Source organism: Kogia breviceps, chromosome 5 (genome assembly GCF_026419965.1).
Source record: "Kogia breviceps isolate mKogBre1 chromosome 5, mKogBre1 haplotype 1, whole genome shotgun sequence".
Classification (NCBI taxonomy): domain Eukaryota; kingdom Metazoa; phylum Chordata; class Mammalia; order Artiodactyla; family Physeteridae; genus Kogia; species Kogia breviceps.
Window position 1 is genome coordinate 141837611 of NC_081314.1, and position 18234 is coordinate 141855844.

The 18234-nt window shown below is 49.5% G+C and overlaps 1 protein-coding gene and 1 long non-coding RNA gene across 6 annotated transcripts in view; one reads left to right on the forward strand and one right to left on the reverse strand.

Annotated features, from left to right (window-relative positions):
* LOC136794282 (uncharacterized) overlaps positions 1–6301 on the forward strand; it is a 44594-nt gene extending 38293 nt beyond the window's left edge. The window contains exon 2 of the long non-coding RNA XR_010840862.1: positions 672–6301. This is a non-coding gene — a long non-coding RNA (uncharacterized lncRNA). The remainder of the gene's footprint in view (positions 1–671) is intronic.
* VPS26C (VPS26 endosomal protein sorting factor C) overlaps positions 2426–18234 on the reverse strand; it is a 45622-nt gene continuing 29813 nt past the window's right edge. For 2 of the 5 annotated variants that reach the window (XM_067035107.1, XM_059064070.2), the window contains exons 3-8: positions 17395–17544; positions 11704–11784; positions 9510–9584; positions 7618–7768; positions 7183–7335; positions 2426–3929 (exon numbers count right to left, since the gene is read on the reverse strand). In XM_067035107.1, the coding sequence (XP_066891208.1) occupies positions 3847–3929; positions 7183–7335; positions 7618–7768; positions 9510–9584; positions 11704–11784; positions 17395–17544 (693 nt within the window). In that variant the 3' untranslated portion in view covers positions 2426–3846. Of the gene's footprint in view, positions 3930–6331; positions 7064–7182; positions 7336–7617; positions 7769–9509; positions 9585–11703; positions 11785–17394; positions 17545–18234 lie in introns of those variants that run through there. The other 3 variants (XM_067035108.1, XM_067035106.1, XM_067035109.1) reach the window with 3 other exon arrangements.

Sequence of the window (18234 nt, forward strand, 5' to 3'; positions counted from 1 at the left end):
GACTTATTTATAAATTTCCAGTGTTTTAAATTTCATATCAATATCAATTGGTTCCTGCCTTCATCATGATTATTTCCTATTTATTTTGCTTATCTAGAGTTTTAATTTGAATTCCTAACATTAATTTTCATTCTCTCTGGTATAATAAAAACATTTAAGGCTATGAATTTTCCTCTGACTGCAGCACTGGCCATAGTGCAAAGCTCTTGCTAAATAGTATACTCATTTTCATTAAATCTAAAAGGGTCCATAAATGAAGTTTTAGTTTCCTCTCTGAAGAATGTTATAAAATTTACAAGTGGTTATAATGAATGTGATTTTCCTTTTAGTATCAATTTCTAATTTTATTGCATTATGGTAGAGAATGTGGCTTGGGCAATTTCTACATGTTAACATTTTACGGAGTTTTTTTCTTTGTGGCAAGAACGTATCATTGATTTTTTCAAATTTTCCATGGATTGAAAAGTATGTATTTTCTGTAAAATATAAAGGAACATGGTGGTGAACATTTTAGGAAGTAAATACTCAATTCTTAAACTTGTCTGCTCTTTTACTGTACTGGGTTTTGAATCTGAGTTTTCTTAATATATACTGATGTTGAAGGTATTTTAAAACAAAAATGAGTATTTAAGATTTTTATTTTTCTGCTCTTTTCTACCACCTTTCCACAGCTAAGTCTGAGCACACCCCTTTCTTGGTGTATCCAGCAGCAGTAGGTCTGGGTTGCTGGGCCAGCCTCCCCCAGGTGGCTGCTCATCTGAAGACAGAAAAGCTCCTCCCACTTCTGTCACATAAGACCCAGAGGTTGTGGTCTTAAAACTCTAATCCTTGATCGAGATGGGAGGCAGTGATCACATCCCGTCGTGGGGCCCTTGCTGAACAAACCCCATCTCTCAGAAATCCTTTTCTCTGGAGCTGCTTCTTCATGGACCTTCACAGAGCCTCCTGCCTGCCACTACTGGACTTTATCAAGGGAACCAAACAGAGGCCTCTTCTGGAGAAAGGACAGTTGATCCAGATCACAAGCAACCAAACTTTCTAGTGTTATCTCAACCCTTGGTCTTCAACAAGCAGATGCTCCCCCAAATCTGACGAGTCTTGAAGAAGCAGGCACAAACTATGTCTTTGTGTCTTTCCATCAGCCACAATCCCCTCATGTTTAAATGGGGATAAGAGTTCCCTCCTCATAGTATTGCTACACAGTTCATTAAGATAATACATGCATGGCACTCAGCACAGGGTCTGATCCAGAATAACAACAAATGCTCACAGAGCTCCTGCTCTCATTAGATGCACAGACATGGCCGGTATCTATCAACACTCCAGCAACTGAAACCATCTGCGTGGCGGCCCCTGAGTGGGAGCCTTCGAGGAGGGCGGCCTCACTTGAGAAAGCAGTTCCTGCAGGTTTCAAAGATGTGTGGGAACCAGCACCAGACAACAGTAGCACCTTACTCACCAGCCTGCAGCAGCTCTCCTCCCAGAAGACAGGACGAAAGGGCTGCGTCACAGCTGTCATCACAGAATTTATCTTGGTATTGACACTTCTCCCAGGAAAACCTAAACCAAATCTTTTAGATCTCTCTAGAACAGTTAGTGACAGTGAAAACCAGCCTGTTTTCCTTCCACGCTGGTCAGGGAGGTTTTACTGGGTAGGGCTGGGTCAGCTGGGTCCTGGGGTGGCTGGATGAGATCAGCAACAGCTCCGGGGAGTGTTGGTCTACACCCGCCCTGGTGTTTGACCAGCTGGGCCCAGGCAAGGTTCTGGACCCCTAAGAATCTTGATGCAGAGCGTGGGCATGAAGATAAAGGAGTATTTCTTAATACTACATGCGTGTGGACCTCGGGCTGTACGAGAGGCAGGGGTGGGGCTGGACCCTACGTCACAAGCTCCAGGGCGGGACAGGGCAGGGCTGCGGCAGCCCAGACCCCGGGCAATCCCGTGCTCTGAAGATGACCCACTCCTTTCCCTCTCCGGTGACCGCGACACAGGCGGGAGGCTAGCTGTTCTGCTCACGTGTTCCTCGCGCTCAGCATGGTCTAGGTGGGGAGCAGGCCTGCTCCCGTCCAGCCACGGGAAGGGGCCCACGTCCTCCCTGTCACATGACCACGCCCCGCCGCAAAGGAGTTGGCAGTCAGTCCCCAGTCTGGTGGGCATGGCTCCACGGAAATACAACCCTATTTCTGAACTCAGAAGGGAATCGGGGGGGGGGGGGCTGTGGAGAGCACTGGTGATCTGCCACAGCCCAAAGCACTGCCAGCATGTGGGGGTAATGTTACCCCAAAGGTCTTAAAGGTAATTCAGACTCAGGTTCGGGAATTATCAGCCTCAAGAAGGCAGAAATGTCACCAGGGACCCACCTCCCCCCAGCTACCGGAGCAGGCAGCCTTGGGACAGGAGCTCTGGGTGAAGTCAGGCACGGTATTTTGGCTTCTTTTTAAAACCTTTTATTTCTGGCTGACCTCTCCACCTTTCCTGTGGAACTCACGATGTGGCTGAGGACCAGAGCGAGGCCCCACTTCTGCTGGAGCTCCAAGAGCCAGAAGGTGCTCCTGCCTAACCGGGCACTTCCCCCCACAGTGTACTGTTTTAGGTTCACGGCCTCTTTCCTTCGCCTCCCCTTCCTCCTGCTGTAATGGGAGAACCTGACAATGGGCACCCCCGGCTCCAGCCAGGGCAGCAGTGGCACTGCTGCTGCCCAAGATACCCAAACGTCCGAGCTTTCCTTAATACTGATGGTGGAGGTGCCCGTGCAAGAAGCGCAAGGAAATGGCCCGCGCCCGGGCCCCTCGAGGTTGACTAAAACGATAAAGGAGGCCGGGCTGCTGGCAGCGCTTCAGGTGATAATGACTCCCTCAGGAGAGGAAGGCCAGGCAGAGGGCACAGCGCGCGGCTCACTTCTGAGGTAAACCGTGGCCCCAGAGAAACGACAGCAGGATGTGAACACGGCATGCGTGTAGTAGCAATGTACTGCAGCAGACCCACGTGCACTGCAAATCCCAACAGGAGGCGAGGGAGAAAATGGCTTCGGGCCGAACTACCTCCCCCGACCCCGCCGGGCTGGAGGTGGGCCAAGTGCATCAGGCCCAGGTCCCGCCCAGCACAGAGGGGTCTTCGCTGCTGCCTTGGGCCCGGGTCCCCTGCCACTCAGAACCCAGCCAACAACGACGGGCGTGGACACGTGTTTTTATCCCGGACGGAACCTCGCACTTAAACGGACTCTGGGAAGACGGCAGCAGGCAACTTCACACCAGGTCCTGAGACTCAGAAATACTCCAGTACCAGCCGTGGTCACCAGATCCCCTCACTCCTGGGAGGGCCAAGCACACTTTCCCCAGGTCCCCAAAAGTTCTGAAGTTATCACAACAAATGTTACAAAAGAGAACAGAGTGGGAAACACGCTCTGCATCTGCAGCGGGCGCCACAGCCCCCTCCTAGGCGGGCGCCCGCCAACCTCACGAGCCACCAGCACGCCTGTCGCCGCCCTGCGGGGTCGGGGAGCTGTCGGGAGCCCTGGCCACAACCGTCGGCCACACAGGAGGTTTCCTTTGTCCCTGACCTCACTTTCCAGCGAAGTTCAGACTCTGTTACAACTGTGCTCGGAACCTAAAAAGGAGCAGGGTAGTCAGGAGGCACAGGACATTTACCCCCTGGGAAACAGTCTTGCCAACGCCAGGAAGAAATCCCGGTGACTTTCAACGGGAAGCTCTGACTAGAGGGGCCTCGAGGGAATGCGGAAGAGGGGTCAGACTCATTTCTGATCCAGAGCCATCAAGAAAGCAAGCTCGGTGCTGCCGGCTTCGGCTCCCGCACGTCAGCACGGCTGCGTTTCCACCTGTTCCCGGCTACATCCTGCAGAGCTTCAGCGGGAAGTTCTCTGTGATGAGGTGCTCGGGGTGAAGCAGCACAACGATGTTAACCTCGAACTCTGGGAAGAGAAAGGACAGGCTTTATGCCCGCCGGCCCGGGGCAGCGGGAACCAAACAGCAACCCCGCCACGGGCGCAGCGGGCCCTCGACGGAGAGGGAGCACTGGGCGCTGTGTGCGTCTGCACGCGCAGCATCCCAAGCGTCCAGGGGCACCAGCGTAGACGGCTACACTGGCGGGACTGCCTGAGGAAGCTGGTCTTCTCACCTTGGAACACGCTGTAAGGCCTCAGCTTCCCCAAACTCTCTCCTTGTCCTTCGTCTGTACTACAGAGAATCTTCTAGAATCCTGCCAATTCACGCGTACTCTTTGGCTTTATTTTTACATTTCTTACAGTTCTTAATGGAAGAGTGGACTCCGAACTGGCCCGCCGCTGTCTGGGGACACGTCCGTCTCCCAGCCCAGGCAGGAAACAATGTTCAGAAACAGCAAGCAGTCTACCTGTAGTTCCTCTGGACGCTGGTTGGTTTCCCTACAACAGCTGTTCAAATAGTCCTCTTTTACCTTTCAGCAACCAGGAGTCTCCTCCCCAGCTCTCCAGCCGCTAAGGCTGAGCTTACTGACAGAAAGAGGGGCACGTGACGAGGGAGCCCCCGAAGAGAGCCCAGCCAGGTCCCTCCCCAGCATGAGCAGCAAGGCGGGCAGCACCGCAGAGTGGGGCTCGGTGGGGCTGGGGGTCCGCCTGTCCAGGACCCTGCCTGCGGCCCAAGGACAACGTCCCCGTGTGCGGCTGTCACCTGCACCAAGCATCAGCCGGGACAGGAGTTGCGCACCAGCAGCACGCACCCTCTTCCTTTCCCTTCTGTTCCTTGATCACGGTGACGCACCGGAACGGCCCCTGGCCCTGCCCGGCACCATCCCCCCCCCAGGTCCTCTAACCACCTCGCGGTCCTCCCTGACGGGGGGCACCGTGAGCTGGGCTGGAGGACACCGCGGGCCTGGCTGCGCACACAAAGTCCCCTGCGGTCAAGGTGAAGGGGTACACCCAGATGTGCGCCTAACGCGGGACGCGGGGCTCACCCCGCCCGCACCTGAGACCAGAGCCCGACCTCGCCAGCCACACGACAGCAACCCCAGGGCTATGAGGCTCCAGCGCTCAATGACCGTGGGCCACCTCCTCCCTGTGGGACCACCCCCCCCCAGCTGACGGGGCAGCCCCTGCACAAGGCCCCGAACAGACGAAACAGGAGCCACGAGGACAAAAGCATCAGTGACGTCTTAGCTGATGGACCGCGGGCGTTATTTCTATGGAGGAATCACAGGCACCTCATTAAATCTTATCTGGACACTTAGTAAGTCTGACAAATATAACACACAGAAAATAGAGGTGCCTAATGCACAGCATAGCAGAAAAAAATAATTTTTGGGCCTTTTTTGAAGTTTATGTAGGAAAACCAAGTTGAGAAATCAACAGACAAGCTCCTCCTCAACTTCAAATCAAGGTCAGTCAACTTTTGAACAACGCCGACCCTGAACACAGCTGACGATCTGCATGGAGTTTACAGGCTGCCCCTTATTCAGCAGTTCCTCCACAGCTGTGGTTCTGCATCTGCAGATTCAACCAACCACGGCTCAAGTCGCACTGCAGTGTACGCTCCCGAAAAAACACCCGTTTCAGAACACGGTGTGCGGCGTGGCCAGGGAGCACTCCCGGTGGGACGCGCGGGGGTGGCACAAGGCCGTGGCCGGGCGGATCCCGGTGGCTGCAGGCACTGACTCTGCACTCGAGGCCCTGGTGCCTCTGGATTGTGTACAGTGGGCATATACTACCTGTTCAATAACCATACACAGTTTTTGAGAAAAAACGTGGTACCTTGTTAGCTCAGGTCAAGTTTGACCCTATGTCATCTTTCAGCCGACCGTGCTATGCTTTTCCGTATTCGGTGAACAACTGGATCTGTCACCCTCATTTCTATTGACAAGGGTGTCCTGACCCCATTATGGTCTCGCTACAACACAACGTTTCAGATAAAGCACTCGAGGGCTCCACGGGTATTAGACTGGGCTTCTAGCCGGCCGGGCTGGCGGTGCTCCGGGGCTCACGCTCACACGAGGGCACAGAGAGGTGCGAGCAGCACCCCGTGATGCCAGGTGCAACCACCTTTCCCTCTCTTAAAACAAAGAGCATACACTCAACTTCAACTTCGGTGATGAAACTCTACTTACTTCAATTTTTTTTTTTTTTTTTTTGGCGGTACCATGCAGCTCGCGGAATCTTAGTTCCCAGACCAGGGACTGAACCTGGGCCACGGCAGTGAAAGCGCCAAGTCCTAACCACTGAACCGGCAGGGAATTCCCTCTACTTTCTTCAATTTTAAATTACATTATTTGTAATTATTTAAAGTAAAATCACAGTCTAATTTTTTAAAAAAAGATTGTCTCTGGACTAGTAATAACGTATGTTAGAAGATTTAGGGGGAATATGACATTAAGAAAACACACTGGCCTTAGGGACTATGTTCCCATTTCTCAATGAAATGGGTATAAAAACAGTCATTTACCAAAAGCTCCTTATTCTGTCTATTCACCAGCGGGCGTGCGCAGGACGGAGCCCGGGGACGCTTCTGTGGCCTTTTGGTCAGTCTGCAGAAGGTCGCATCAGCCAGGGCAGAGGCCCGAGCGTCCGTCCTGCCGCGTCTCTGTGGTGGGGAGCAAGCTCTCCACTGAACTTCGTAAGCATGAACATTTTATTAGGATGAATGCACCATCAAAATACTTTATAAGAACACTTAAAACCACGGCAAGGTTCATAATATAAAGTGAAGGGAGGAAAAGCAGGACAGAAAACTGCATCTGTCACGTGATTCCGATCTTGTGGTCAAAACACCTACCCACGCATTCGTGGAAAACGACCGACACACCCTCAGCCGCTGGAGGTAAGCCCTAGGGAAGTTCACCGTTCACACTGGGCTGTCTCAGGTCTTGCGTCTCCGTCAAATGCCAGCCCATCAGGGAGCCGACCTGACCTCCTCATGCGCCTGGCCGGCTGGTCCCTGGCTGAGCTAGTGTCCTTCACAGAGCTCGTGGTCACCTACCCGGCCCACGCTGTCTCCCTTCAGGGGCGACACAAGTTCCTCGGAGCCGGGACTGCTCACCGGGGACCCTCAGCGCGACACAGCTGCTCTGCCTGCGTTTCTGTTGAGTGACCGAAGGACCGGGTGCTCTGGGCTGCATCTGACCCCAGCGGACCAGCAGGCCCGTCCCCTCCGGTGGCTACACCCCTCCCGGGGGCACCCCAAGGGCAGCACACGTACCCACTTTGAAGTTGGTGGTCTCCAGTGTCGGGCAGGTGAAGAGCCGGGGGAAGACCATGTATATGGGGACAGAGAGGCCCCGACACACGTCCCCGTCGGCGATCTGAATGTTCTGAATCTCCGTGGCATCGCGGGCGTACCCTTCTGCACAGCCTGGAGCGGGGAGGAAGCATCACGCGGTCAGAACACAGCAAACGTCCAAACAGGCTGAGCCACAGGCCCCGCGTGAGTCTAGGAGAACCTGCATCAGCTCACTCACCTGCTCTCCCCGTCTCTACAGGATTCTGGAGTCCTCCCCTCCCTCCACATCCCACGTTCCTCAATCATAAGTTTCTTGGCATCGAGAGGCGAGCTCGCGGCTAAGGGCTGGCGGCAGCGGGGTTGGGGAGGGTGGAGGGGGAAGGACGGGAGATGGGGACGGGGTGGGGACCTTACCGCAGGTCTCCACGCGCACCAGCTGCAGCTCGATGCTTTTGATGGCGGCCTCCGAGCTCTCCACCACCAGCTCTCCCGTTAGTGGCTGTGTGATAACACAGTTGGTCGAGTTGAGATGTCCTCTGATGAGAAATTTGGGGAGCAAGGCTCTCTAAAACAAGACAGAAACAGACACATCAGGAGTGGGAGGCGCCAGGAGAAGTTACTCAAGTCACTTTGGTACAAATAAAAACTGAAAACAGGGTCAGGTAATTTTTATAAAATCCACTGGGACCCTGGTTTACAAAATGGGAAAAAAGGCACAACAGTACTTACATTTTCTGTCAACTTAAGTAACAGACTGAATTATTCAACAGCTATCTACAGACGTAAGGCACCTGGTGTTGCTGGCACAGAATGGCCAGCCCTCTCACAGAAGCATCCTGATTGCCTAGATCAGGTCTGGAACACTCCTTCTCACCAAGGACACGACACAAAAATGTCTAAAGAAGCTGCTGACAGTGCTTAAGGACAACCAGTCACCAAAAGGAAAAAAAGAGGTTTTAAAAAGATAATCGATGTTTAAATGTTCCCAATTATGCAATTTTGAAAAACCAGGACATGAACTTTATTTCAAGGAAATTTAAAGAGAACAATTTTCTTCAATACTTGACTAAAAAAAACCTATGGACCTTTTTTTCTCTTCGGACAGAGGAAAATGATCATGGGTGAGTGACGATGCCACAGGAAGAAGAGAACTAAAGACTCAGAGGCACCTGTCCTAGCCACCTTTCCTACGGCTATGTCCCAGTGACTGTAGATAATTCAGAGTTTAGAACACCACTGTCCAACAGAAACATAATGGATGCCACAAATGTGAAGCAACTGTGTAATTTAAAATTTTCTAGTAGCCACATTAAAAAAGTAGAAGGAAACAGGTAAAATTAATCAATATATCCAAAATATTATCAACTCCACACACATCAGTAGTTTACAGTTATGAATGATGTTGTACATTCTCTTTTTCATAGCGAGTCTTTGAAGCCCAGTCAGTACCACACCCTGAAGCTCATCTCGATCCGACCAGCCCCACCTCAAGGGTCAGTGGTCATGCGTGGCTGCTGCCCTGTACTGGAGGTCAAGAGCAAGGGCGCTCTGTACCTGGTAGCCCCCAAAGGCAAAGAACTCTAAAAAAAAAACTTGATTCAAGACAGAATTCTAAAAAAACTAAAAGGGGCTATTTGTTTAGAAAAAGGAAAAGCCGTAGCAGTTCCCACTAAAATTCTCTCAGGCAACTGCATGTTTCCAATCAAGGTTCGAATTCCTGAGAAGAAATTCTGTCTGGCCTACTGGGGTCACTGCTCCAGAAACCAGAGAACGGAGAGACGTTCAATGGACTTTCTGAAAGGCTCCCCATGACACACCCCCACCTCAGCTGTGCCTCCCGCAAGGTGAAGCCAATAATCCTCCCCAGTTGGCCTTTGACCCGACCCCAGTCAGGGGGGTCCAGGGAGCAGAGTGCAGGGTTAGGGTCGGGGGGAAAAGCCACGTCCACAAAAGACAAGTGACCAGGGGCCCAGCTGAAAAACCAGGGTATGCGGCCCCCTTGACAGGCAGGGGCGGCGCTGGGGCTCGGGGGAGGCGGTCTCCGACCACACTGCAATAAAACTGGGAGAAGATGGTAAAGAATTATAAACATATACCCTCTCTTTTAAAAAACATCCTTCTGCTAAGTAGTTACTGAATTTAAAAAGAAAGTAAAATTGAAAATACAGACTATTTTGGGTAGAGACAAAAATTTCCTCTTGCTGATGACTTGATACCCAAATAAAGAACAGGTGGGCAACAGTCTGTCAGTGGGATCCGGTTACTAAGAAAGCCTCCCTGGCACCGGCGTGTAAGGGACATGTTACCTCTTTGACATTCTGTAAGGTTTCGGGTGTGACAGTGAAGTCCACGGGACTCGGAGTCAGTTTCCCCTTCTGAGGCTACAAGAGGAGGAGAAAACAAAATCAGCAGAGAGGGCACAGGTCAGACTCGCCTTTCCCCATGTAAGGAAACACAAGGTGGCACCGTGAACCAGGAAGACCTTGGCACTAAGGGGCAGGAGGCTTGGATTCCAAACACAGTTCTGCCGAGAAACCAGGAAGGCCGTGCGCTGTCCAAGGGCCTCATCCCCGTGACTCAGTTTCCTCATCTTACAGATGAGGGGACAGGCTTCTTAGTCTCCAAGGTCCCTTTCAGGTCCAGAATTTAAAAACAGAACAGTATTGTTGGGAGACATTTATTTTGAACCTCTTTCTGAGAATAAAAGCCACTGAATCGGCACCATACCCTGTGAGTGCTGTCACTGGCCCTGGTCCCACTTCACAGAGGCCAGTGGGGCACAGAGGGCTCAAATGGTGGCTCAAGCATGGGGCAGAGGTGAGATCCAAGCCCAGGCAGCCTGGCTCCAAGGCCGGCGCTCTTAGCCACTCAGCTGTACAACTGTCTACCAGGAAGAATCACACCTAGAACGTAAGTAGTTGTATGTTAACGTAATGAATTATATGTTGCCGTACTTGGTTAACAAGGATCATCTCTGCATTACGTAAGTGCAGAATCCATCAACAGAGCCAAGCTTCGCGGGGCCTGCCCAGTGTCTTTTACTCATGGGCTGGGGCCAAAAGGCCACTGACGCCCAGACGGCCGGGGAGCCGCGGAGGAGGAAGGGCACCGACCGATTTGCCAAGTTCACTCACTCAAAAAAAAAAATAGTTCACTCACTCACCAAAAGCTTATTCTAGGAAATATTCTTCTTGAATATATTCTTTTTACTAATAGGTTCATGAACATATTCTCTAGGGAATAATACATTCTTCCTCACAGTATACAGAGGAATATTGAACTTCATGTACTACAGGTCACAGCATGGTTTGGCTTCTAGTGAAATCAGTCATGAAGACTCTTGAAGGCCAAGTATGGGCGAACCCCCAGGAACAGGGAGGAAGCCCGAGCTCTGCGGCCACCCATGGGCCAGGGTCCAGGGTCCGCGGGCCCAGCTCTGGGCGGGGGGCTGGGTTTGGGCTCATTCTTCTTCACAAAGTTGGAGGCACTTTTTATTTAGCACATAAAATGGCAGGTGACTTTTTTAGAGGATAATCTACATGAGAAAAAAGTTTTTTTGCTTCACTTTGAAAACTCTTGATGGAAAAAAGGAAAATATCCATCTAAACCAGGTTAACTTCCAAAAAGGATAAATATTTCATCATATTTTACATAAAATATTGTATCGCTGAAAGAAACACTTAACACTATGATTATTAAAAATTTATAAACAGGGAAACTACAAATATTGGAAATCCTAAAAAGCCACAAGAAGGATGCAAGGGCATCAGTGATTTTGCCGATCTTACGCACAAGAAGTCTGTCTTACATTTTCACTTAATCATCACTAAAAGACACCCACGGACATTTCATAATAGTGTAAAAGGCGCTGCCCCGAAGGACACGGACAGGCTGAGACACGAGGAGACCAGGGCCGTGGGCACCGACTACGCACCACGTGTCGCCTGCAGCACTGACGCGTGAGGGGAGGTTTTAAGGACACTTCGTCACTGCAGAGCACTAGCAGAAGGTGTCAGGAGAGGCTCCCCACCCCGGCCCCGCCATCCCTGCGTGTTCTTGCTGCACAGGCCGAGAATGCAAGGCCCTGGCCTTCTTTCCCTGGGCTGGGCCATTTCTCCCAGCTGTTGGCTGAAGCTGCCTTCAGGGACGAGGTGATGTCTCCCTCCAGGACAAAGAGCAGGCCTGCTCACTGCCTGCTGTAACAAAGGCGGATTCCCCGGCTTGGGGCTCCGCAGCTGAGGCACAAAACCCCTCAGGAGCAGCGCCCCTTTGGGCCCGTGGCAGCGCCCCACAGGCCTCTGGCCCAGGGGAACGACACACACGCTGACACCAGCCATGCCAGGAGAAATACAGTCCCCCGTCTCTAAGCCAGGAGTCCCGGGTCTCTCCCAGCACCCACGAAACACTACCAGGCTAACTTATTGCTTGTAAGTGGGGTCCAGTCCCAGACCCCACAGAAGATTCCTATTACTGAGCCCAGAGCCCCCGAGTGCAGCTTACAGCAGAGTGAACGATGAATTCACAGGTCTTGGTCAAGTCCTTGGCCAGCAGGGACCGCCTCATGTCACAGCGCAGGGTATACTGGGGGGAGAGGCAGAGGAGAAAACATCCTTTCAGATGGCTTGCTTTCATCTTGGAATTACTTACAAAGAGGCAAGTCAGTCAACATATTTTAGGGAAACTTTGTCCAATTAATGTGTTAATGAAAGTAATATACATAAGAGGGGGAGTTAATGCTCAGAACAAAAACACTGCTATTAAAAAACACTTTAAGGTTATTCCTCGGCCATCCTGTAGCTGGACCCCCCGGAACACTGGTGCAGAGTCTTACCTGTAACACTGGAGAGACCAGAGAGGCAGGGCAGCAAGAGCAGGCCGGGAGGCGCAGAAGCTCGCCCAGACCCGGTCACCCGCCTTACTGGGTGAACCCGACAAGTAACACAGCTTCCCTGAGCTTCAGCTTCCTGCTCGCTAGCAGTACCTTAGTGAGGGCCCAACGAGGTAGCGTGTGCTGAGCCAAGGCCTGGCACACAGCAGCTCTGGGTAAAACGGCAGCTGTTTTGTAGAGTAAGGATGAGAAAACACAGGCAGCAGGGCTGCAAACCCCTGGACGGCACCTAGACTTCACAGGCCAACCTGGGAGATGCGGGTCAGCCCCCAACCCGCTCTCACTCGCTGGGCTCTCTGCAGGGGCAGCACGGCGCCGGGTGCCGGGGCAAGGGCAGAGCTGCGCCCCACGGGGGGAAGAGAAGCGATACCAGCGACAGGGCTCAGAGTCCTGGAGCTCAGGCCTCCAGGGCATCTCAAAGTGAGCTCTTCGTATCTTAACCTCAGGAGGAAAAAAGAGGGGAAAGTCCTTGCAAAATCGTTATTTTAGAAAATTAAAATGTATGCAGACGTGAAGAGAAGCGTGTAAGGAAGCCCCAGAGCCCGTCAGCCAGCTTCCCCAACGGCCAGTCCTGTCCTTCTCCTCGGCCCCCCCTCCATCTGCCGGCAAAGACGTATCCTGCGAGCAAAAGAACGTGGACGGGAAAGGGACGGAGCATCACGCTTGCTTTGAACTTGGCCGTATTCAACTCCTCTGCTGTCCCCGTGCTGTCCTTCTGAACCCGCCACTGCCGGTGCACCTGCTGCCATGGGCCCCGAGCCGAAAGCTCGGCTTGACCTGAGCCTGTTCCTTCACATTCCCGTCCACGAGAGACTGTGCGGGAACAAAATTCTACAGCACGATCACTGTCTTAACGTTAATCTTAAACAAAAAATCACAGAATGTACGTTTGATAAAGTGAGCTGTTGTTTTAATCATCCGAGAAAAACATTAAAATAATTTGTAGAACTGGAACTATATGCACAGTTGAGTCAAGAAGCTACAACTATTATGACCAATCTGTCCACGTTAAACAAGAAGCTGCTATGCATTTAAGGTACTCCTGGGAGATTAAAACATTAAAGAAAAAAAAGAATCACCCTTTGTCTGCAAGGGCCTTCATATATATATATATATACAAAGATATAGATATAGATAATCTCTACCGAGATTTCAATCTGGTCTCCCCAACCAGACAAGCTTAGTGAGGGCTGTATCATATATGTATGTATATGCTACGCTTGTGTGTCTCATGTACAGTATATACATGCACGTATGCATGTCCCACTGTCTTTCTCCTGTACAGCCCACACGCTGCCTAGAATAGGCAGCATTTTATTCGGGCTTTGCCTGGTCTCCCTGATCGTTTTCCCAATGGGAACATCCCTTCCTCATTTTCAGTCTCAGGGCTTTGGGCAGGACTGATTTCCCCCCATGCCACGGGGGTGTGGAAGTGACCAGAAAGGCAGGACTGCTGCTGGGCCACGGGAAACAGTCCCCTCTGCTGGGGTTGCCAGGCCAGGAGATCGTAAGCCTGCGGCCGCCGGCCAACAGCCAGCTTCACCCCCGAGAACGCCGAGCTGGGGGCTGACCGGTGTCCGCCCTGGCCTAGATGGTCCCCTGGAATTGAGAGTTCCATGATCCAATATCCCTTTTTTGGCTAAGCCAGTTTGAGCTGGATTTCTATAACTTGCAGATGAGAGAGTATGAGTAATGGGCCCCAACTTTTGGTCACTGAAGGTTTTTAAGTGTGAAAGCAATAATTAGTAATATAAGGCAGCTGGTGGTAAGTGGGGGGAAGGGGAGAAAGATGGAGAAAAGAGGAAAAACACCGAGGTTATGTTTTAGGAATTGTGTTAAGTTCTTAAATTTTTTTTTTCCTTTTTTCTTGGCCACACAGCACAGCTTGTGGGATCTTAGTTCCCGGACCAGGGATGGAACCCGTGGCCCCTGCAGTGGAGGCGTGGAGTCCTGACCACTGGACCGCCAGGGAAGTCCCACGTGAAGTTCTTTCACATGTACTTTCTCAATTAATTCTGATAATACAAATAAGAACTGTTGACAAAATATAAGGATAGTCACCATTCATTCATTCATTTAATCATTCAGAAAATATTTACTTGGCATGTTCTATGTGCCAGGCACTACGCTAACTACTTCACACCGAGGCCTCATCAACCACCCAGGAAGAGGGGCCATGAAGGCTGCTTGGGGTCACAGAGGTGGGATGTGAACTTATACCTGCCTGCCTGCTGCTGAAACCCATGCTCTGAATCTTTACGCAGTTCTGTAACTCCAGCCCAGATCTGTCTGCTGCCAAGCCCTGGATCTTTTCGCTCTGTCATGATCCTTCCCAGTTACTAAGGAGTGATCCACACGCTGTGAGCTACAGGAGGTCAGAGGGGCTCAGGAGGGTCAGACTTGAGCAGGGCTCCGAGAGGAGGTACAAGATTCGATTTTTTTTTTTTTTTTTTTTAATGGATGCTCAGCACGCAGGATCTTAGTCCCCCAACCAGGGATGGAACCTGTGCCCCCTGCAGTGGAAGCACGGAGCCTTCACCACTGGACCGCCAGGGAACTCTCAAGATTTGATTTTTTTGACTGTCAGTAAACACAGGACAGGAACGAGGAAAGAAAACGCGTGTCAACAGATTTAAAGCAGACTCCTAGAAAGGAGTCTGTGAACAAGGACTAGCATCTCCATCATTTAATTCTGAATACACAATTTCAGCAGACATGTTGGTACTGCTGTATTTTGTGTTTTATAGTATAAAACCTTGCTAGTATGGCCACAAGAGTAAAACAACCATAATAAAACTTCCCCGTGATTTAAACAACTTTTAAAGGAAAAAGTGGCTGCACAGAGGACGACAGCTTCCTGTATGCTCTATCTACTAAGAAGGATGAGAAATGGATGCACGATGGCTGAGAAGCAGAATCAGAGCAAACAGGATCAAGCCCTCTAAGAAGTTACAAGGAAACCAGCCCCTGCAAGTTGGCAATTTAATACTGGCTACATTTTAAAGCCTTTATTCTGTCTTATGATTTTTCCTGTTTTTACATTATGTTACTACAACACAATTCAGAGGATAAATTAAAATGTCTTTGCACCCATATAATTTGAGAAAGATGTTATTAGGGCTCAATAACAACACTTTCAACCCCAAGTCACGCACCCGGGACTCTTCACGGGAAGCTCGATAAGTGATGGCACTGAGAAGGTGATGCCCCGTGTGGCACCTCTCTGCAGGGCACCTGCTCCACCGTCCAACAAGGAGGGTAGAAAAAGCCCCATCTGGAGACTGAGTGAACTGATGAATGAAAAAGAGATCAAGAAGCTATAATCCTAGTTTCTCTCAAGAAGTATATTTCTCAAAAGAAGTAATGACAATTTGAATGAGAGCTGAGAATTTAATGATATTGGGGCATTTTTATTCATTCTGATAGGTGTGAAAATAGTTAACTGGGATTATGTAGAAGAATGTCCCTATTTCTTGGTGATAGATATTGAAGTATTTTGAAATGAATTGTCAAGATTCTGTAACTAACTGTGAAATGATTCAGAAAAAAAATAAATACAGATGAAACAAAGGTGGCAAAATTCTAATAAATGATGAATCTAGTGGTTAAGTGTAAGGTGACAAGCTCTTATAAATTTGAGGTTGAGAAGACATCTCTACGTTTTCAGAAATTTATGAGACATTTGGGCGGTGCAGAATTCCAAGCTGCACCATTCTGAGGTTAACTCTCAGAGTGGTAATAAAATCTGATGACCAAAATGAAGGGGGTCGGGGTGATTATGTACCTTACTAAAGAATTAACCACATGTTAACTCTTCTTCTGCATTTTAACTAGTTTCCAACTTACACACAGCTACACAGGAACGCAAGTTTTGCACATATATCTGTCTGGTTTCTTGGCAACATTTGGAAAAGGGTGAGATTTCCAATTTTATGTTAAACAAATTAATCTTTTAACAAGAATGATAAACACGGGAAAAGAACGTGACAAGTAAGAAGTATGACCACAGAAAATCTGAAGTTATTCTATTCAGTTTCTAATGAAGATATGCTTCTATTGCTAAATAAGCAGCATCAAAGAACTACTGTGTGGGTAAAGCGGGCTGATGCTGATTCTGGCAAGAGAATAAAAGTAATTTTGAAAATGCAACGTTTGAGATATTTTCAGTCTTGCTAAAAAGTAAAAACGCAATACTTTCTTTCATGGTGATAAAGTATTCCCAACCTAGAAAGCTGGTCAGAGGATGAGGGTCTCTTCAGCAGCGATCTGTATGTCTATGCCAGGGGTCTCCTTTGAACCTAGACACTTTACTGTTACTTCTCATGAGCTGCCCAAAGCCTTCAGTATATGTATTGCCTGAAACAGGTGCACCGATAACAAAGGACTAGAAAAGTTTTTCTATACAGAAGGGTATTTATTGCGATAGAGTACATCACACTACATGAGTTTCTTCTTGACCGATCTCTCAGGCCATACATAAAACTCACATACAGACAAACCTTTGGTTAAACTCTCACAAGTGTCCGGAGGATTTTTATTTTAAAAGTGCTACATTTTAAGCAGGGGAATGGTCTCTACTAAGACCAAATTATCAGCCAAAAATTAATAAATCAAAAAATTTCCTAACTGCCAGCCCTCTCGCACACACGTAGGACAAAATACTTTTGTCTCATCCAGCAGGGGAACCGCTGCAAGGCTGATAACACAAAAGTACCTTTCTTTCCGCTGAATAAAGGAAAGGCTCTCTTTCTCTCGCTCTGAGTCATGACTCCAAACTGTGCCTGAGACAACAATAGGGACTGTGAAAGAACCCTGAACCAGCGGAGGTAGACGGGAAGTCATAAATCCACTTCCCCCTCATTTACAAGGTTTGTTCAATAAAGAATACAAGCCTATGTCAGAGCAGGAGCCTTTGGGTATGAAACAAAGAGATATTTATACGCATAAAATAGACAAGTTAGTGCGGCTGCCGGAGAGAAGTGAGGGAATGTCTACTACCAACAATAAAAGCAGCCCTTACAGTGTCAGTGTGGCCCGAACAGAGCCCCAAAGAAACAACGGAATTTTGGAAAGAAGCTACAGCTTGGGTCCTCCTAGATCCCCATCAAAGATAATGGTCATACATAAAATATGTTCTGCAGGGCAAAATGAGAAATCAATACAGAATATACATGGGAGGGCTCAGCAATAAATACAGTATTAAATTCTTGGGTCCACCCATGAACTTTCAGTGAAAGAAAGACCAAGCTGTTTTGCAGAAGAGAAGTTGTGAAGTCAGCCTCACAGGACGAGGAAACTCTCACCTGAATGTTGACAAACACGCCGTGGTAAGTCTCATACAGAACTCTGTTACCCTTCACGTGCAGAGGAAATTCAAAAGGAATTTCTGTTTTGCCACTGGGAAATTTTCCCGGTTTCACCATTTCGATGGTACTGTTGATAATCTGGATGGGCTGTAAAGAAAACCCAAGTCAGTCCATCAACAAGCACTTCTTGATGCACTTTCTTTCACGTCACTGCGTCTATTAAATAATCTCCCGAGACACCACACCCCAGCCCTCGGCCACTAGCATCCTGGTGCCCTGTCAGCGGTGAGTGGGCCCAAGGTCTCTGGTTCATTTGCAGGATTGGATGCTCAGGTGTTTGGTGCACAGTAGGAAGTGAACTGATATACTTCCCTCCCTTATCCCGAAGTATCTCAGTTGACTGTCCTAACGACCCTTCCGGCCGGCACCTCCACCTTCAGGGTGAAGCAGATGTGCACGGCACTTGGAAAGGTGCGGGGCCCTCGCGCAGGCCTCCTCGGCCGGGCCCTGGGAGGGAAACAGTACTCACACTTGGAACCTGCCTAAAAGGCAGGTGTTACACCTTACTTAGTTAAGGTACTCTAAGCCACTGATTTACAATCCCTTTGAGAAAATCCACAGCTTCTGAAATGAGTCTCTAAGTGTTGATGGAAGAAAATAAGAAAACTGTGGAAAAACCGGGGAAGGTCCTGAATCTGAACACTCTTAATGAACCTTTCTTTCCTCTCAACTCTTCCCCCCTCAAAACTTAAAGAGTTAATAATATGTCCTTCAGGAAAAGGAAACTATAAGTATACAAAAAAGACTTCACTTTCTAGAACACAGAACTGTAAGTGA